General features: G+C 43.5%; 1 protein-coding gene across 1 annotated transcript; it reads right to left on the bottom strand.

The window, feature by feature from the left end:
- Nucleotides 1-528: 528 nt before the first annotated feature.
- MANSC1 (MANSC domain containing 1) lies at nt 529-19,821 on the bottom strand. Its single transcript, XM_058190671.1, has 4 exons — nt 19,498-19,821; nt 5,701-6,032; nt 4,717-4,857; nt 529-2,788 (listed from the first exon to the last, which is right to left on the bottom strand). The coding sequence occupies exons 2-4, from the start codon at nt 5,918-5,920 to the stop codon at nt 2,019-2,021; spliced, it is 1,131 nt and encodes a 376-aa protein (XP_058046654.1). The 5' UTR covers nt 5,921-6,032; nt 19,498-19,821; the 3' UTR covers nt 529-2,018.
- Between the last annotated feature and the right edge of the window lie 31 nt (nt 19,822-19,852).

Genomic DNA, 19,852 nt, shown 5'->3' with positions numbered 1-19,852 from the left:
AAGGCTTTTTTTTTTTAACTTTTAAAAGCAATTTTTCTTTGGCCGAAAAAATGCTTTTAAAAGTAAAAAAAAGCCTTTAACGATCGCATGGCTCAGCTGGGATCATCAGAACCCTTTAAAAGCATTAAAAATGCTTTTAAAAGGTTCTGATGATCAGGCAACTCAGCTGGGATCGTCAGAACCTTTTAAAAGCATTTTTTCTACAACCTCTTTGGCTGAAGAAAAAATGCTTTTAAAAGTTAAAAAAAAAAGTTGGCCACGCCCACCCAGTGACATTACCCCACCACCCCTAAGCCACGCCCACAGAACCGGTAGTAATAAATTTTACATTTCACCATTGCTTTGTATCTAAAACCTTCTGGAAAGCAACGCTCCAAAGGATGAAAAGATCTGTTTCAAACTGATCACGAAATACAGCACAACATTTTTTAAAAATGAAATGACTGTCCAAATGCTGCTTGGATTTATTTTAAACCCTTTAAATCAGTTCAGACTTTATTATTGCTTAAATAATCGGCAGTAGAATCATTTCCAAGAGGAAAAAACAAAAGAAGAAGTTAAAACTATTACACCTGAGCTGCAAGAATTTGTGCAAACACTAGGGGGCAGCAAGGAGATAGAACTCTTCTCGTCACCATCTAGTGGCTATTCCCGATTTTTGTAGCTGCATACAGGCAGTCCTTGACTTACAACCAAAACTGGGACTGGAGTTAAATGGGGTCACACCCATTTGTATCTTTTTTCACCATGGCGATGAACTGAATCCAGCTTCCCTCGGGGACTTTGCTTGGAAAAAACTTTCCTTTGGCTGGGAAAGTCGGAAAAAGTGATCACATGACCCAGAGCACTGCAACCATCATAAAGATATAAGAACACTGTTGCCATATGTTCTTTGCTCTATAAATCAGGGGTCTCCAACCTTGACAACTTTAAGCCTGGTGGACTTCAACTTCCAGAATCTGGGAGTTGAAGTCCACCAGGTTTAAAGTTGCCAAGGTTGGAGACCCCTGCTATAAATGATTTTTCCACGCAGTGTGGCACTCTGCACTCCAGGAACGAAATACCCTGCAGGCAAATCAAACCCATGTTTTGCCTTTTAAAACTAAAATAACCCTCTTCTTCCTTGGCAGATTTTTTTCCCAATGCCAGGGCTGTAACAGATGAAAGAAACTTGATCGACTCTAGAATGGAGTTGTAGCCAAAGTACTCTGATGGACACCAATTTTCCCCATTAGCGCTCAAATTAAGGATGTATTCATCAAATAAATAGGATTGTGGCCCTACACCAGAGGTCTGCAACCTTAAAGCACTCAGAGCGCGATTTGGAACCGTTTCCCACAGGAAAACAACAACTACACTGGGAGCCACAAAACCTGAGTGGGCGCAGCCAACTCCACATCACTCATTCCCACCCAGTCACATGACCCCCCCCCAGCCCCACCGGTCATTAGGCCGGAGAACCGGTTGTTAAAAAACACCGGGAACCACAAAACTCTTTTCTCTCTCTCTCCCCCCTCTCTCTGTATCACTGTCTCTCCCCCCCACTCTTTGTATCTCTCTCTCCCCTTCTCCCTCTTTATCTTTCTCTTTCTTTCTCTCTCTCTCTGCACCTATGTCTCTCTCCCACTGCTCTCTGTATCTCTCGGATTTCCAAGGCCAGGCGAGGAGTGACTGGGAGGGGAGGATGATGGGTGGGGCCAGCCAGTGATGGGACAGAAAGCCGCAGCAGAGGGCCCAAAGAGCCGCATGCGGCTCGGGAGCTGCGGGTTGCTGACACCAGCTCTACACTTTCTGCAGACTTTCTCAAATGGGAAGGAGCAGTGGGCTATCCCTCCGTGAGACGTAGATGTATCATCAAGAAGGAAGGGGCTCATAAGAGAAAGCAACATATTATGAAATCAATGGAAGCTTGTGACTTCGGTGTGCAGAACTGCTTTAGAACTGCAAATTCAATCCATCTCCCTCCCGCCCCGCCCGAAGGCCACAAGACAGCCAAATTCTTCCACATTGACCACCGTTCACATGTGGGCGTACATATCATTGATCAAGTAGTCCAGTCGGGTGTAATGCTGTGGCTGACGTGAGTAGAACATTTTCCCCCCTAACAGCACCACTGCCAAGAAAAAAAACACCACCCCGAAAATCAAGGCGGCAAAGAGGGCGCTTTGGTCACTCAACAGGGAGAAATTGTCCCTGGCTGGGCTGCCATCAGGGCTGAAGCCTTCCAAACTAAGTCGTCCATCATCACTAAGGTGGGAGCCCCGAAGAGAAGCAGAGGGAGTAGGCAGGGTGGATGACGGTGGACTGAAACGGTGAGAATCAGTTTCAGAAGGATGCGTTGGTTTGGGAAGAGGGCCCTTGCTTGGCTGGAAAGTGGCCGCCGGTGTCTTTCTGGCATAAGGCGCAGGAGTAGCGACGTGGCTAGGAGGACTATGAATGGCTGCAATCCTGCTGGTCGAAGTGTCAAGGCTGGCGAGAGACAGTTTAACAGGAGTAGGTCTTCGGATGGTGCTAGCAGTACTGTTGCTTTCAGGCACCATCGAAGAACCCAAAGCCTTGACTCCATCTGTCCTTCCAGCTTTGGGATGCTGGGAAGATCCATCTACTTTCTCTAAGGGATGATCTGAAGGGCCAAAGGTTTCCTCTTTGCTAGAGGTCTTGGGCAAAGAATCTGGTCCACCCAGTGGCCTTGCAAGACCAAACCCATCTGCATGTGGGGATGCTGTTCCGCCCACTGTAGAATGAGCGACTTTCTTTAAGGAAGGAGCTGATTTGGGTTTCTCTTTGCCTAAAAAAAAAGAAAAGAAAAGGAAGACAGGTGATTCTCTATACCTCAGCAAAAAAACCTTAAGACACATCAAGAAGTCATCATGAATGGGCCTTAAATAGGAGTGGGCTCCTGGGGGTTTGGCAGGGTTCAGGCGATCTGTTGTGGCCCGCCAGCAGCCTGCGGAGCTGGCAACAGACAGCGATGAGGCTGGGGAAGGCCCAGATGAGGGCTCTGAGTTGGAGGCTGAGGTGGGGCCAGAGCCATCGGGGAGTGAGGTGCGGACTCCAGAGCCTCCAGAGGCCGACAATAGTGAGGCAGAGGAACAGAGGAGCCTGTTCCTAATGCACGCATGAGAAGAGCTGCCAGAAGGCAAGAGCAGCTAAAGCAAAGAGGACGACTCGGGAGTAGGGCCAAGAGATGATTGGCCCCTCCCATAAGGCTTAAAACAGACCAGCACCGGTGTTTCAGCTTTGCCGGAAAACAACGTTGGTAGCTTCGTCTTCTGCTTTGTCTACGTCTTACCTTGTCTCCGTCGTGGCTTGTGAACATTTGCCAAGAAAGGCCTTTGGCAGTTTGCCTAATTGGAGCAAGGTTTGTGGTAGGACTGAGGAATTTGCTTTAATTTAGTTGAACTACGCTGAGAATGAAGTAATTCTCAGCTGTTCGAATAAAGTTTGTTTTTTTCACTGATTTTGAGTTTCCTGTTACCTACTTGGGCCTGGGTCACAACACGATCCTCTAGCCAAGGATCGCCGGGGTTCAGCGAACCCCCAAATGCCACCCCTGGCTGGCCACGCCCATCCCTCCCAAGAGTCTCCACGCAGCCCGTTCATCATTCCAGGTAAGTAACACGGGCCTCGCGGAGGGCAGTTCAGTCCTGGGGAGTGGAACCCTCCACCCAAATTCAATTTTAGCACTAATAGGCGCTTAACAATCATCCATCAATTTAAGAAGGAATTGTGATAAAGATGAGATTCTTTACAATTATATTGATGGTTTATATTCTATTAAAAGAATCTATCCAGAGACTCTTCAAAAACAGATCCTTCATTGTGCCTTTAAGTACCGTATTTTTCGGACTAGAAGACGCACTGGAATATAAGACGCACCAAGATTTTGAAGAGGAAAACAAAAACAAAAAATTTTCCCCTCCCCCTCCCCAAGGAGCACTCTGCAGGCCTCCCAAACCCTCTGCGCGTCCCGTTTTTGCAAATATGAATCACACATTGCTCCCAGAAGCACGAAACTGAAGCCTGAAGATGACGAATGAGACTTGGTCGAAACGTCGCCAAGACACTTCCAATTTTACGTGGGAGAAAACCTGAATAACCAAAGACCTACATACAAACACCTGCGAAAACCTCAGAATATATATATGTATGTATGTATGTATGTATGTATGTATGTATGTATGTATGTATGTATATTATAATATATATAAAGAAACTCAATCCTTTTCTCTCTCATGCTCCAGAAAATTAGTTTTTCCCAATATGTTTTCGTAGGTTTTCACGGGTATAGGTATGTAGGTCTTGGCATATTCGGTCTTTTCCCATGTAAGGTTGAGAGTATCTTGGCCACATTTTGACGAGATCTCACTCATCATCTTCAGGCTGGTGCTTTCGTCGCCAAGATACTCTCAACCTTACATGGGAAAAGACCCGAATATGCAAAGACCTACATATATACATACATACATACATACATATCACCACAGGCTTGATTTTGGGAAAAACTATTTTTCTGGCGCCTGAGAAAGAAAAGGATTGAGTTTCTTTATAACAACATTTGCAACTTTTCATTTTTTGAAGAGACGCCTGCAAAGTTTTACTTACGAAATCTTTTAAAGCTGGTTACGCTGAAAACTGCTTGGAGAGTCTAAAGTCAGTTAACAGTTTCCAGCAAACGACTAATTGAAACTGGCCGATGAGTGGATTTGCATTTACCTTCTGTTATTCTGTACGTGACCATTCCTAATGCTGGTTTTACAGGACAGGTTTCTTGGGCAGGGAAATAAAACTGATAGCAATTTGGAGAACTGCTTTTCACGTTGGTGTTAAAGATCGCATAGTTGCACGTCTTATCACCTAAAAGAGAGAGAAACAGAGACAAACGTATTTTAATGTAGTTCTGCGCTACCTGACCTATGATCATCTAGCAATTCCGTGCGAGTGAAGAGAAGGGAGTTCTCCAAAGTAACAACATCCATAAATACCGTATTTTTCAGAAAATATAAGACGCTCTGGACTATAAGACGCACCTAGTTTTTGTGAAGGAAAACAAACAAACAAACAAACAAATCTGCCTCTGCCTCCCAGCCTCCATCCGTTTGCCGCCGCTGCCTGTTCTCTACTGCAGGGGCCCGTTTCTTGCTGCCGCCACTGCCCATTCTAGAACAGCTGATCGGTGCCGCACCAACCCTCCTCCATCCCGCTGCAGTATTCACTGTAAAAGACGCACAGACATTTCCACCCACTTTTTTTTTGGGGGGGGGGAACTGCTTCTTATAATCCGAAAAATATGGTAAATATGGAGGACCCCACCGCCATCTCAAAAGCCCCAGATACATTCAACCTGTGCAGGATTGTCAGAATTGTCCTTGTGTCCATCACTAGGTGGATTCGATTTAAATCATGATTTAAATCAGGGGTCTCCAACCTTGGCAATTTTTAAGCCTGGAGGACTTCAACTCCCAGAATCGCGTTCTTGATTAAATTAACTTTCCATCGATATATAATTTTATGGTACTACTAAAAAAAAAACAAAAAAGCGGTGTTATTAGCTAGTTTTAGAAAATACACTTTCCCCGAAAGGTTTCCACAATTTTGGCCACGACTGTAAACCCTATGATACACAACGGTCCATAAAACTTCCAGGAGATTCTCTTCCGAGCCTAGCATGTTCCTCGTCCCCAAATCTGTGGCTCTTACCTGCTATTTTTTCCGAGCAGCACGTCTCCACACAGGCTTCCCAGGATGGTGCGTAGATCGGATCCGTCCCCTTGATGCCTTTGAAAAAGGCTGCTGGGATATCGATCATGAAGTCTTCCATCTTCTCTGAGGAACACCTCTGCGTCTGGGACGGTTTTACCGCGACCAAAGCCAGCACTGCCGATACCCAGGCCAAGCACCGTGTGGGCTGGACAGCCATTCCTTCCTCTCAGGGTGATGAGCTCTGGGAAGGTCTTTTGTTCACACCTATAGAATTTTTCAAGCCCAGGGTACAGCTTTCCAAGATGGCCGCATTTCTTGAACTCCTTAAGCTAAGAAAAAAAAGGAGATTATAACAGGGTTAAAAGAACTGTAGAAGGAATTTATTTTTTTTAATTTTTTTTAATTTATTTATTTATTTTGTCAAGCATATATAACAGATATAAGCATAAATGTAATTATGAATACATGAAATGGATACAAATAAACGGGGACATTAAGACAGGGATGGAAGGCACGTTGGTGCGCTTATGCACGCCCCTGTCAGATCTCTTAGGAATGGGGTGAGGTCAACAGTAGACAGTCTAAGGTTAAAGTTTTGAGGGTTTGGAGTCAGGTAGTGCATTCCAGGCCTTGACTACTGTTGCTGAAGTCGTATTTTTTTCCAATCCAGTTTGGAGCAGTTTACCTTACATTTGTATCTATTGTGTGCTCTTGTATTGTTGCGGTTGAAGCTGAAGTAGTCACTGACAGGTAGGATGTTGTAGCAGATAATTCTGTGTACTACACTTAGGTCAGAGCGAAGGCGAAGCGTAGTTCTATGTTGTCTAAGCCCAAAATTTCAAGCCTGGTGGCACAAGGGATTCTGTTGCGAGCAGAGGAGTAGAGGATTCTTCTCGTGAAATATCTCTGGACTCGCTCAATTGTATTAATGTCCGATATACAGTGCGGGTTCCAGACAGATGAGCTGTATTCGAGAATTGGTCTAGCAAATTTCCCGTAGTGAAAGTCACATTTCAAATTATGAGTCAAAAAGACCAGTTACCTATCTGTCACAAAACGGTTCAGTATGGTATGTGTTGTGTCTTTGGCTCCCGAGCCTGGCCTCTTGGCAGAGAGTGACTCAGAGAGTGAGGGGGAAGAGCCGATAGGGCTTCCCTCTGCAGGACCTTCCTCTCTGGCTCTGCTCCAGGTTCCAGAGGCAGGCCAGGTGGAGGAGATGACGAGGCCTCTTTCTCCCGCACCTTCCCCTTCCCAGGCAACGCCTCAAGACCCAGCTGCTGACAATCAGTCCTGGTTAGATCCCAGGCAACGCAGAAAGGAGAGGCGAAAACAACAAAAGAAGGGGTGGGGCAGGCCTAGAGAGTGCTGAGTCACGGAGCCACACCCCACAGGGTATAAAAGCAGGAGGAGCTGCTCTATAGCTTCTTGTGACAGACAAAAACTGACTCTTGGAAATTTTGGCTGCAATATTTCGAGACTAAGAATTTGGCTTCTGGATTTCTGTTTATTTCTGAACTCTGGGTTGCTCCAGCAACGAACTGCAGTTACGCTGGCTTCTGAGGAGATAAGAGAACTTGGCAGGCAATCGCTGGTTCGTTGCCAGAACTGATATCTGTCGTAGGAATAAATTTCTGGCAGTTATAGTCAGCTCGCGTGTCTTCTTGGTTGTGGTTGCGGGGGTGGGGACAAAACAATATGACTAATTGGGATGTAAAGGAACTTTACGTTGATAAGAAAGCAGCTTAAGGAGTAGCTGGGGAAGGAAAGCAACGTGAATTCAGGAATGTTGTAACGACATACCAAAGCGGTGAGACAAGTTATGCTTTTTCTCAAAGCCCTGGGATATATCCAGAGGCTTGGGGTGATCCCAAATCTGAAGAAAAAGCACCCCGGGAAAACAATGGGAAAGCCCAAGGTTATCTCCCAACATTAAGGAAAAAAATGTTCTCAAAATTTTGAAGAGAAAAAGATCCCTGTGGCTTATAGAAGGAGATATCCTGACAGCAAGAAAAAAAAGGTAGCGGATGCGCCTTGAGTGAAAAGGACATTTAATGAATGAACACAGATTTCTAGCATAAAGCAAGAAGTACATACAGATTTGTCAATTACCATATTTTTCGGAGTATAAGACGCACCTTAGTTTTTGGGGAGGAAAATAAGAAAAAAGCTGATTGGCAGGTGGATTGGCCTCCCGGAATATCCCCCCCCCAATCAGCTGTTCCCAGAGGTGAATTTTAGCAACAGATTCCTTGGTTGTGACTTGCTTTTTTTTTGTGTGTGTGTGTGTGCAAATGTCCGTGTTTGCACAAACATTTTTGTTTTATACTTTTTAATTAAAGTTTTATTAAATATACAATTTAAAATGACATTACCTGTTTACAAGAAACACATATTAGATCTTGCTAAATGTTGGAGATGCGATTGTGAAGATGCTACTTATTACCATATATGGTGGACTTGTAAAAAGTTAAAGCATTTTGGATTAAAGTATGGTGGATCATGCAGAATATTTTGAAAAGAAGATTAAGTTTACTCCAGTTCTTTCTACTAGGAATAATTATGGACTACACAGCTATAGAGACTAAATTGATTTTGAACTTAATAACAGTCGCAAGACTTTTGATTGCTCAGTATTGGAAGAAAGAAGAATTACCTACAATCGAAGAATGGACACTCAAAGTATCAAATCTGGCAGAGATGACAAAATCTCCGCTTACTTGAAAGACTATACACTAGAAAAATATATTCTAGAATGGAAAATGTGGATTGATTATATTTAAAATAAGTATCAGATAAAAAAATATTGAATATAGATGGGATATTCCAACTGGTATAATAGTATATTATGCAGGAAAGTATATCGTTTCAATACGGTTGGAAAAGCAAGAGAATTTTATGTTGAGGTATTAAAGTTGGAAGTCTTCCCCATTGGAAGCTAGAGGAAGGAGGCTGAAGTGAAGGAAAGAGAAGTGAAGCAGGTACAAGAACAGATTGTGATGGAAGAAGATTTATTACAAGTGTTGGAAATACCTACGACGGGTTTAGATTCAAAAGAACAAAGGTTGACAAGAGCTGCTGCTAAACGCAAGGAACAAGAGATGAAGGCACAACAACAACTGGCAACTACTACAACGGAAACAGTGGGAGGAGCAAGGCCTAAAGTAAAATGTGATCTGCGGCTGGTGTTCCAAAAGTTTCCTATCTTGGAATGTTAATGGCCTGAACTCACCGTAGAAGAGAAGGAAAGTATTTCATTATTTGAAACAATTTAAAATCTATAAATTTAAAATCTATAAATTTAAAATCTAAATTTAAAATCTAAATTTAAAATCTAAATTTAAAATGACATTACCTGTTTACAAGAAACACATATTAGATCTTGCTAAATGTTGGAGATGCGATTGTGAAGATGCTACTTATTACCATATATGGTGGACTTGTAAAAAGTTAAAGCATTTTGGATTAAAGTATGGTGGATCATGCAGAATATTTTGAAAAGAAGATTAAGTTTACTCCAGTTCTTTCTACTAGGAATAATTATGGACTACACAGCTATAGAGACTAAATTGATTTTGAACTTAATAACAGTCGCAAGACTTTTGATTGCTCAGTATTGGAAGAAAGAAGAATTACCTACAATCGAAGAATGGACACTCAAAGTATCAAATCTGGCAGAGATGACAAAATCTCCGCTTACTTGAAAGACTATACACTAGAAAAATATATTCTAGAATGGAAAATGTGGATTGATTATATTTAAAATAAGTATCAGATAAAAAAATATTGAATATAGATGGGATATTCCAACTGGTATAATAGTATATTATGCAGGAAAGTATATCGTTTCAATACGGTTGGAAAAGCAAGAGAATTTTATGTTGAGGTATTAAAGTTGGAAGTCTTCCCCATTGGAAGCTAGAGGAAGGAGGCTGAAGTGAAGGAAAGAGAAGTGAAGCAGGTACAAGAACAGATTGTGATGGAAGAAGATTTATTACAAGTGTTGGAAATACCTACGACGGGTTTAGATTCAAAAGAACAAAGGTTGACAAGAGCTGCTGCTAAACGCAAGGAACAAGAGATGAAGGCACAACAACAACTGGCAACTACTACAACGGAAACAGTGGGAGGAGCAAGGCCTAAAGTAAAATGTGATCTGCGGCTGGTGTTCCAAAAGTTTCCTATCTTGGAATGTTAATGGCCTGAACTCACCGTAGAAGAGAAGGAAAGTATTTCATTATTTGAAACAATTTAAAAATGACATTACCTGTTTACAAGAAACACATATTAGATCTTGCTAAATGTTGGAGATGCGATTGTGAAGATGCTACTTATTACCATATATGGTGGACTTGTAAAAAAGTTAAAGCATTTTGGATTAAAGTATGGTGGATCATGCAGAATATTTTGAAAAGAAGATTAAGTTTACTCCAGTTCTTTCTACTAGGAATAATTATGGACTACACAGCTATAGAGACTAAATTGATTTTGAACTTAATAACAGTCGCAAGACTTTTGATTGCTCAGTATTGGAAGAAAGAAGAATTACCTACAATCGAAGAATGGACACTCAAAGTATCAAATCTGGCAGAGATGACAAAATCTCCGCTTACTTGAAAGACTATACACTAGAAAATATATTCTAGAATGGAAAATGTGGATTGATTATATTTAAAATAAGTATCAGATAAAAAAATATTGAATAGCATATGAGTAAATTTAGGAAATATTTTGTATTAGATATATTTTTGAAGGAGAGGGGAATTGAGAGTGTGACTAAGTGTGGTGTGACTAGAGATTATAATTTAGGAATTATTTTGGATTATGATTGTTAGTTTTGATACCCTGCATTTTGTTCTGGGAAGTTGGGATGGGGGTGGGGGTAAGGGGAGGGAATTGGGGGGTTGGTAGAGATGGAGTGATGGTTAATGTACAGGGATTATTGAAGAAATATAATTAATGTAGGATCGGGTCTGCATAGTTACCATTTTAGAACGGTGAGGAGGAGAAAAGAGAGTAGGAGGTAGGAAAGAGGAGAAGAGGAAGGAAGAGGGATAGTAGAGGAGAAGGAAGGTGTAGGGTGGAGGAGGAGGTTGAAGAAATTAAGCAACATAATTTAAAATTAGAAAATAAAATGGATGAATTTCAAAGTAAAATGGAAAAACAGAGGATGAAATAGTTTTGATACAATATAGAAATATGGAATTTGCTCTTAGAATTCGAGGTTTGAAAAGAAAATAAGGAAGAGAATTTAAGGAAATTTTTCTGAAGTATTTGCTGAGATATTAGCAGCTCGTCCAGCAGATGTGGCTTATCAAATTGATAAAATATATCGTGTGAATTCTTGGATAGCAAGGCAAAAAAGTTGCCAAGGGATGTTGTTATTTATTTTACAAACAGAACAGTGAGAAATCAGATTTTGCAAGCTTCATATAAGGGGAGAAGATTCAGATTGCTGGTCAAGATATTTTGATATTAAAGGAAATTCCACCAAAATGTTAAGGGCTAGGAAGGAATTTGCCTTCCTGGTGAATGAACTTAAAAACATCAGATTGAATATAGATGGGATATTCCAACTGGTATAATAGTATATTATGCAGGAAAGTATATCGTTTCAATACGGTTGGAAAAGCAAGAGAATTTTATGTTGAGGTATTAAAGTTGGAAGTCTTCCCCATTGGAAGCTAGAGGAAGGAGGCTGAAGTGAAGGAAAGAGAAGTGAAGCAGGTACAAGAACAGATTGTGATGGAAGAAGATTTATTACAAGTGTTGGAAATACCTACGACGGGTTTAGATTCAAAAGAACAAAGGTTGACAAGAGCTGCTGCTAAACGCAAGGAACAAGAGATGAAGGCACAACAACAACTGGCAACTACTACAACGGAAACAGTGGGAGGAGCAAGGCCTAAAGTAAAATGTGATCTGCGGCTGGTGTTCCAAAAGTTTCCTATCTTGGAATGTTAATGGCCTGAACTCACCGTAGAAGAGAAGGAAAGTATTTCATTATTTGAAACAATTTTAAAATGACATTACCTGTTTACAAGAAACACATATTAGATCTTGCTAAATGTTGGAGATGCAATTGTGAAGATGCTACTTATTACCATATATGGTGGACTTGTAAAAAAGTTAAAGCATTTTGGATTAAAGTATGGTGGATCATGCAGAATATTTTGAAAAAGAAGATTAAGTTTACTCCACAGTTCTTTCTACTAGGAATAATTATGGACTACACAGCTATAGAGACTAAATTGATTTTGAACTTAATAACAGTCGCAAGACTTTTGATTGCTCAGTATTGGAAGAAAGAAGAATTACCTACAATCGAAGAATGGACACTCAAAGTATCAAATCTGGCAGAGATGACAAAAATCTCCGCTTACTTGAAAGACTATACACTAGAAAATATATTCTAGAATGGAAAATGTGGATTGATTATATTTAAAATAAGTATCAGATAAAAAAATATTGAATAGCATATGAGTAAATTTAGGAAATATTTTGTATTAGATATATTTTTGAAGGAGAGGGGAATTGAGAGTGTGGCTAAGTGTGGTGTGACTAGAGATTATAATTTAGGAATTATTTTGGATTATGATTGTTAGTTTTGATACCCTGCATTTTGTTCTGGGAAGTTGGGATGGGGGTGGGGGTAAGGGGAGGGAATTGGGGGGTTGGTAGAGATGGAGTGATGGTTAATGTACAGGGATTATTGAAGAAATATAATTAATGTAGGATCGGGTCTGCATAGTTACCATTTTAGAACGGTGAGGAGGGAGAAAAGAGAGAGTAGGAGGTAGGAAAGAGGAGAAGAGGAAGGAAGAGGGATAGTAGAGGGAGAAGGAAGGTGTAGGGTGGAGGGAGGAGCGGATGTAGATAAGAGAAGGAGAGGAAGGTTTGGAAAGTAAAAGAAGGTAGAAGAGGGAAGAGTGTTAAAAAGGGGGGTGGTGACTGGGCAAGCCCGACTAATTGTATATAACTGTACATTGGATGAATTATTTGATATGATTGTAAAAATAAAACTTTTTATGAAAAAAAAAAAAAGACCAGTTACCTACCTGTCACAAAACGGTTCAGTATGGTATGTGTTATGTCTTCGGCTCCCGAGCCTGGCCTCTTGGCAGAGAGTGAGGGGGAAGAGCCGATAGGGCTTTCCTCTGCAGGACCTTCCTCTCTGGCTCTGCTCCAGGTTCCAGAGGCAGGCCAGGTGGAGGAGATGACGAGGCCTCTTTCTCCCGCACCTTCCCCTTCCCAGGCAACGCCTCAAGACCCAGCTGCTGACAATCGGTCCTGGTTAAATCCCAGCAACGCAGAAAGGAGAGGCGGGAACAACAAAAGAAGGGGTGGGGCAGGCCTAGAGAGTGCTGAGTCACGGAGCCACACCCCACAGGGTATAAAAGCAGGAGGAGCTGCTCTATAGGTTCTTGTGACAGACAAAAACTGACTCTTGGAAACTTTGGCTGCAATATTTCAAGACTAAGAATTTGGCTTCTGGATTTCTGTTTATTTCTGAACTCTTGGTTGCTCCAGCAACGAACTGCAGTTACGCTGGCTTCTGAGGAGATAAGAGAACTTGGCAGGCAATCGCTGGTTCGTTGCCAGAACTGATATCTGTCGTAGGAATAAATTGCTGGCAGTTATAGTCAGTTCGTGGGTCTTCTTGGTTGTGGTTGTGGGGGGAGGACAAAACAATATGACTAATTGGGATGTAAAGGAACTTTACGTTGATAAGAAAGCAGCTTAAGGGGTGGGTGGGGAAGGAAAGCAACGTGAATTCAGGAATGTTGTAACGACATACCAAAGCGGTGAGACAAGTTATGCTTTTTCTCAAAGCCCTGGGATATATCAAGAGGCTTGGGGTGATCCCAAATCTGAAGAAAGAAAAAGCACCCCGGGAAAACAATGGGAAGCCCAAGGTTATCTCCCAACATTAAGGAAAAAATGTTCTCAAAATTTTGAAGAGAAAAAGATCCCTGTGGCTTATAAAAGGAGATATCCTGACAGCAAGAAAAAAAGGTAGCGGATGCGCCTTGAGTGAAAAGGACATTTAATGAATGAACACAGATTTCTAGCATAAAGCAAGAAGTACATACAGATTTGTCAATTACCATATTTTTCGGAGTATAAGACCCACCGGAGTATAAGACGCACCTTAGTTTTTGGGGAGGAAAATAAGAAAAAAGTTGATTGGCAGGTGGATTGGCCTCCTGGAATATCCCCCCCCCCCAATCAGCTGTTCCCAGAGGTGAATTTTAGCAACAGATTTCTTAGTTGTGAGCTCTGTGACTTGCTTTTTTTTGTATTTTTTTTTCTGCCTATGAAAGAACTTCAGAAAAAAAACTCTGAAGCTCTGTTTGGGAGCTTCTTTTCTGAAGCTTCTTTCAGCCTCTGAAACCTCTGTTTGAGAACCTGCGTGGGCTACATTTGGAGTATAAGATGCACCCAGATCTTCACCCTCTCTTTTTGGGGAAAAAGGTGCGTCTTATACTCCAAAAAATACAGTATGTACATCAACAAAAGGAGGAATAGAGAAACTAAAGGAGTGCCGTATGTCACTCAAGGGTCACTTTCATGTGAGTGGCTACACAAATATGACAAATACCTAAAATAAAGACATCTTTTAAGTAGATTAGAGGACCTCCATGAAAACGTCCAGCTCTGAGCGATTTTATCGTATAGATAACGTTAAACTCCTCAGCACGTCCCTGCAGCGGGTCATCCGCTCCCCTGATGTAAAGGAGGCGAGTCACCCGAAACAGGGCGGCTGGGCGGTTATCTGCCGATGCAATGAGGGAGGCGTAGCTACGCCTCGCTTCCCTCAATGCCACTAGGTAAGTCTAGTATAGGACTTCACTAGTGTCGATCAGCCTCGAGCAGCTAGACCTCCAGGAACTCTCTAGGCGTCTTCTCTGGCGCTTCATCCCTCGCAGCTCCTCGGAGAACCAAGGGCCGGTTGGGACCTGCGCGGGTCAGAGGCCGCAAAGGCACGACTCGGTCTAAGGCCCCGCGCGGCCTGTTCCCAGGCCGCAACAAGTTCCTCAGCCGAGCCGTGAGCCAGACCCTCAGGGAATGGCCCAAGCTCCGTCCGGAACCCCTCCGGGTCCCTCAGGCGCCTGGGGCGGAACCCACGCCCCGGCTCCGGCTCCCTGCGGTGGGAGTAGCGGTCAGAAAGTCCAGGCGAAGAAGAGTGATCTGACCAGGACAAAGGTTCAATGACTATTTCCTTCAAGTCCAGATCTCTCAACCACTGACCAGAGACAAAAATCAAGTCCAGAGTGCCACCCCCAATGTGAGTAGGGCCATCAACTACTTGGGTCAGGTCCAAGGCCGTCATGGAAGCCATGAACTCCCGAGCTGCTGTCGGTGTCAAGCGGAAGATGGCAAGTTAAAGTCCCCATGACTAAAAGTCTGGGGTCTCAACTACCACCCGGCCAGCACCTCCAGGAGCTCGGGCAGGCGACTGTCACGTAGCAAGGAGCCAGGTACGCGATCAGTAATCCCACCTGACACCTATGACCCCATCTCACAAAGAGGGATTCGCACCCAGCAATCTGAGGTACAGTGGTCTCCCTCGGCTCTAGGCTCTCTCTAATCACAACCGCCACCCCTCCACCCCTGCCCTGGGCCCTCGGCTGATGGAATGCACGGAAACCTGGCGGGCATTATCTACATCCTCTCCTCCCTCCACCCTCCACTCCTTCTCCCTCTTCTACCCCTCTTCCTTCCTCTTCTCCTCTTTCCTACCTCCTACTCTCTCTTTTCTCCCTCCCCACCGTTCTAAAATGGTAACTGGGCAGACCCGACCCTACATTAATTATATTTATACATCTTCAATAATCCCTGTACATTAACCATCACTCCATCCTCTACCCTCAACCCCCCAATTCCCCTCCCCCTTACCCCCCACCCTTCCCAGAACAAAATGCAGGGTATCAAAACTAACAATCATAATCTAAAATAATTCCTAAATTATAATCTCTAGTCACTCCACACTTAATCACACTCTCAATTCCCCTCTCCTTCAGAAATATATCTTATTATACACACATTAACAGCAGCAAGGTTGACTTGCGCTCAGAATTGGAAATGCAGAGAAAACCCACAGGAAGCAGAAACAATCAATAAAATATTGACCTGTGCAGAAATGGAGCTCAAAGATAAAGATGAATCGGAATTCTATGAAACTTGGAATACGTTTTATAAACGGCTAGAGAAAAGGAGGAATGTAGGGATAGAGAATTAGAAACAAAGTGAAAAATGGGGGGTGGGAGGAAATAAATAAAATATTATAAGAAATAGTAAAAAGGACTAAATGAAGCTTTCCCATTGACCACTTGGCTAATTGCCTGCCATGCATCATTTTCTAATTGAGTCTTTTGTGTGCGTGTGCAAATGTTCGTGTTTGCACAAACATTTTTGTTTTTATACTTTTTTTAATTAAAGTTTTATTAAATATACAATTTAAAAACGTTAGACATGGTGCGACTCATCTGGTGCATACTTCTCCAACACTTTTTCTTTTGTGTAGATTACATCATGCTTATTCCGTACATACTTTTTTGTACATTCAAACACACTCCAGTTTCATACATATTCCCTTCATGTCTATTCGAATTCTAATCCCAAATGAAATACCCATTGTTTAAAACCGCAAAAGAAAGGGGTAGCAAAAGCACCAGCAACAATACATCAACCAATTTGGATAAATCCGTATGCTCAGAGATTGGAAAATATCTAACAACCTAAAATGTGTAAACGTTGAATCACTTGCACAAGTTTATCGCACAAATATTTGCTTTACAACGTTACAGGGAAAAAATGTCAAATGAGCAAGCAGGCAAAAGGCTGAAGGACAAGAGTTCAGGTAACTATCACAAAATGGATAACGGAGAGAAGAACATTTGAAGCGGCTTATCTTTGCTTTGTTGAATACAGCAAAATCACCATAGGCTATGGACCATCGTGTCAGTGTCAAGCAACCGGCTTAGTAAATTCACAACGGGGAGTGTAAAGGGCTCATAATTTCCTTCTCTGGGGCTCCAACTTAATAAAAGAGAACCAGGATGCTGGAGAAGTAAACAGGAGACTAAAGAGGAAGGAACGATAACTTAAAGAAAATATAAAGGATAAGAACAAAGACCAGAATATTTAGAGCAGTGTTCTTTTTAGAGGTAATATACTATTGTGAAAGTTTGACAATGAGGAAGAGAAAAAAGACCGATGCATTAAGTCATCTGGAGACTACCATGAAGTACAACCAAGACCCATCGATCAGTTGTGGACCAAATAAAGACTGGCTGCTTAGCTGACATAACAATCAATCAACAAAAGATCAATAAACAAAAACTCCTACATATTTTGGGCATGGGAAGCAAGTGGGTGAGGGACTAGAAAAAAAACAAAACCAGGAGGGATTAAACTTGCGGTGAATGGGTGCGATCCAAGAGATTACAGAATTGTCCTTGGAAGAGTTACATGTTTTTGCTACAGGCAAGTCACAGCGAAAAGCTTTTTGTCTGTAACGGTCACTAAGAGTCAGCTCAATGATGCGTAACTAAGCTGAGGGAAATCACTCTAGTGCGTATGCATGAAGACATTTCCTCCTCACCAAAAGACTCACTGGCCTCCGACTTTGTAATTTATAGAGCCTGCCACGTAAAAAGGACTTTTGAAAAGGAAAGACAGGAGAAATAATAGCAAGCTGTGCAAAAAAACTCTGAAGCATTTGAAATCCGTCATATATGAATAGAATAGAATACAATAGAATTTTTATTGGCCAAGTGTGATTGGACACACAAGGAATTTGTCTTGGTGCATATGCTCTCAGTGTACATAAAAGAAAAGATACGTTCATCAAGGTACAACATTTACAACACAATTGATGGTCAATATATCAATATAAATCATAAGGATTGCCAGCAACAAGTTATAGTCATACAGTCATAAATGGAAAGAGATTGGTGATGGGAACTATGAAACGATTAATAGTAGTGCAGATTCAGTAAATAGTCTGACAGTGTTGATGGAATTATTTGTTTAGCAGAGTGATGGCCTTCGGGAAAAAACTGTCCTTGTGTCTAGTTGTTCTGGTGTGCAGTGCTCTATAGCGTCGTTTTGAGGGTAGGAGTTGAAACAGTTTATGTCCAGGATGCGAGGGGTCTGTAAATATTTTCACGGCCCTTTTCTTGATTCGTGCAGTATATTCATTAGACGCAGAAGTGTTTATGCAATGATTTCCTCTCCAACTATTTCCCCCTACAGCAGTGATGGCTCACCTTTTTGCCATTGCATGCCAAAAGCGTGGGTTGCGGTGCGTGCATGTGTCCCTATACACATAATTCTATGTGCCCTGCCCCCTGTGCATGCACATTCAGCCCCCCTGCGCTCCCTCCGCATTTGGCATGCAATGGCACGATGGCCCATTTTTGCTCTCCCCAGGTTCAGAGCCTTTCTAGGAGCCTGGGGAGGGCAAAAATGGCCTTCCCCACCTCCCGGAGGCCGGAAATGGCTTGTTTCCCAAGTTCTGGTGGGACCTAGAAAGGCTCTGGAGCCTGGGGAGAGCAAAAAAATGAGCCTCTCCCCCTGGAGGCCCTCCAGAGGCTGGAAACAGCATGTTTCCTAACTTCCAGCGGGTCCAAAAGGCCCATAAATCAACTGGCGCGCACCAGAGCTGAGCTCACGTGCCCACCAATATGGCTCCGTGTGCCACCTGTGGCATGCGTGCCATAGGTTCGCCATCACGGCCCTATAGCTTACTCTATGGAAAAACTGGGCTGAGAAAGAAGGACAAGCCCGAAGCGATCAACAGGCTTTCCATTGCTGAGGCTGGACTTAAACCATGATCCACCAGAATCACGTCCCACTGATGCCAGTTTGACCCTAAAAGCTTGCAGAGTTAGAGGCAAGGCCTCCCACCATCCGAGGGGAGGCTGAGAAGCAGGTCAAAAAAGCCAATAGACATTCAGGCCCTGCAATGGGCAGTAGCAACAACTTTAAGAAACAAATGGTCCCTATTTTTCTACTTGCTTTTTTACGTGCTTTCGAACTGCTAGGTTGGCAGAAGCTGGGACAAGAAACGGGAGCTCATCCCATTACGCGGGACTAGGGATTCGAACCACTGAACTGCCGACCTTTCGATCGACAAGCTCAGCATCTTACCCACTAAACCACCATGTCCCTAGAATACGGTATTGCAGGCTAATTCTGCCGACTGCCGGCAGTTTGATTCTCACCAGGCTCAAGGTTAACTCAGCCTTCCATCCTTCCAAAGTCGGTAAAAATGAGGACCCAGATTGTCGAAGGGCCAATAGGCTGACTCCGTAAAGAGAGGGCTGTAAAAGCCCTGTGAAGCGGTATGCAAGTTTACTAAGTGCTATCGCTATTATGGGCTACAGGCTTCATAGTGAAGAGCCCCAACCTGGGCCACCGAGTGGAAATTCCCAACCCGCTGCAAATGGGAGACTCTGGTTGGACAGGTTTGCCCAGTATGACTCACTGAAGCGGCCAAAGGAGAATAGAATAGACATTTTTTTTTATTGGCCAAGTGTGATTGGGCACACAAGGAATTTGTCTTGGTGCAGACGCTCCCAGTGTACATAAAAGAAAAGGGGGGTGGGAGTGGCAGCAAAGGGCACCCCTTTGTTGCTGGGGAGAGCCCCCCCCGTGGTCCAATGACCCTCTGCTGCCCCCCCAGCTCCCCTCTGACCCCCCCCCATTGCCCCCTCCCCTCCTCCAATGTTTCACCCCCCCACAACCCGCCTTCTCCTCCCCTTTCCTATCCTTGTGTCCCGGGCTCACCCCCAGCGATGTATTTATGATCGCGGCTCCTTCCTGCGTCCGGGGCGGGAACGGGCTGAGGCACACATCCTCCAGCCGGAGGGAAGATTTCTGGCTCAGCCCCGTGTGCAGAACCCGGGGGTCCCTGGAACACGAGCCGCGGGCTCGTCCAGAACCGGCAGCTGGATGCGATATCAGGGAGGCTGCTTTTTGCAGAAATAGGAGGCCGGTTTTCCCCCACGGAGCCCAACCGCTACGGAGAGCCGACGCAGCTTCCCGTCGCGTCGCCGCCGCTTTCCCCAGCCACGTAACGGGAGCGGACGCAGCCTGCTTCCTGAACAAGCAGCCGCTTCCGGAGAGGAAGCGGAAGCACCGG

The sequence above is a fragment of the Ahaetulla prasina genome, chromosome 7 (assembly GCF_028640845.1).
Source record: "Ahaetulla prasina isolate Xishuangbanna chromosome 7, ASM2864084v1, whole genome shotgun sequence".
NCBI lineage: Eukaryota > Metazoa > Chordata > Lepidosauria > Squamata > Colubridae > Ahaetulla > Ahaetulla prasina.
This window is presented reverse-complemented; position numbering and strand designations above follow the sequence as displayed.

What these genes read in the sequence shown, in the direction of transcription:
- MANSC1 (XM_058190671.1), bottom strand. Translation starts at nt 5,920, where the DNA reads ATGGCTGTCCAGCCCACACGGTGCTTGGCCTGGGTATCGGCAGTGCTG. An exon ending in CTGCTCGGAAAAAATAGCAG is followed by an intron (nt 4,858 to 5,700) that starts GTAAGAGCCACA and finishes TCTCTCTTTTAG; the next exon opens with GTGATAAGACGTGCAACTAT. An exon ending in CACGTACAGAATAACAGAAG is followed by an intron (nt 2,789 to 4,716) that starts GTAAATGCAAAT and finishes CTTTTTTTTTAG; the next exon opens with GCAAAGAGAAACCCAAATCA.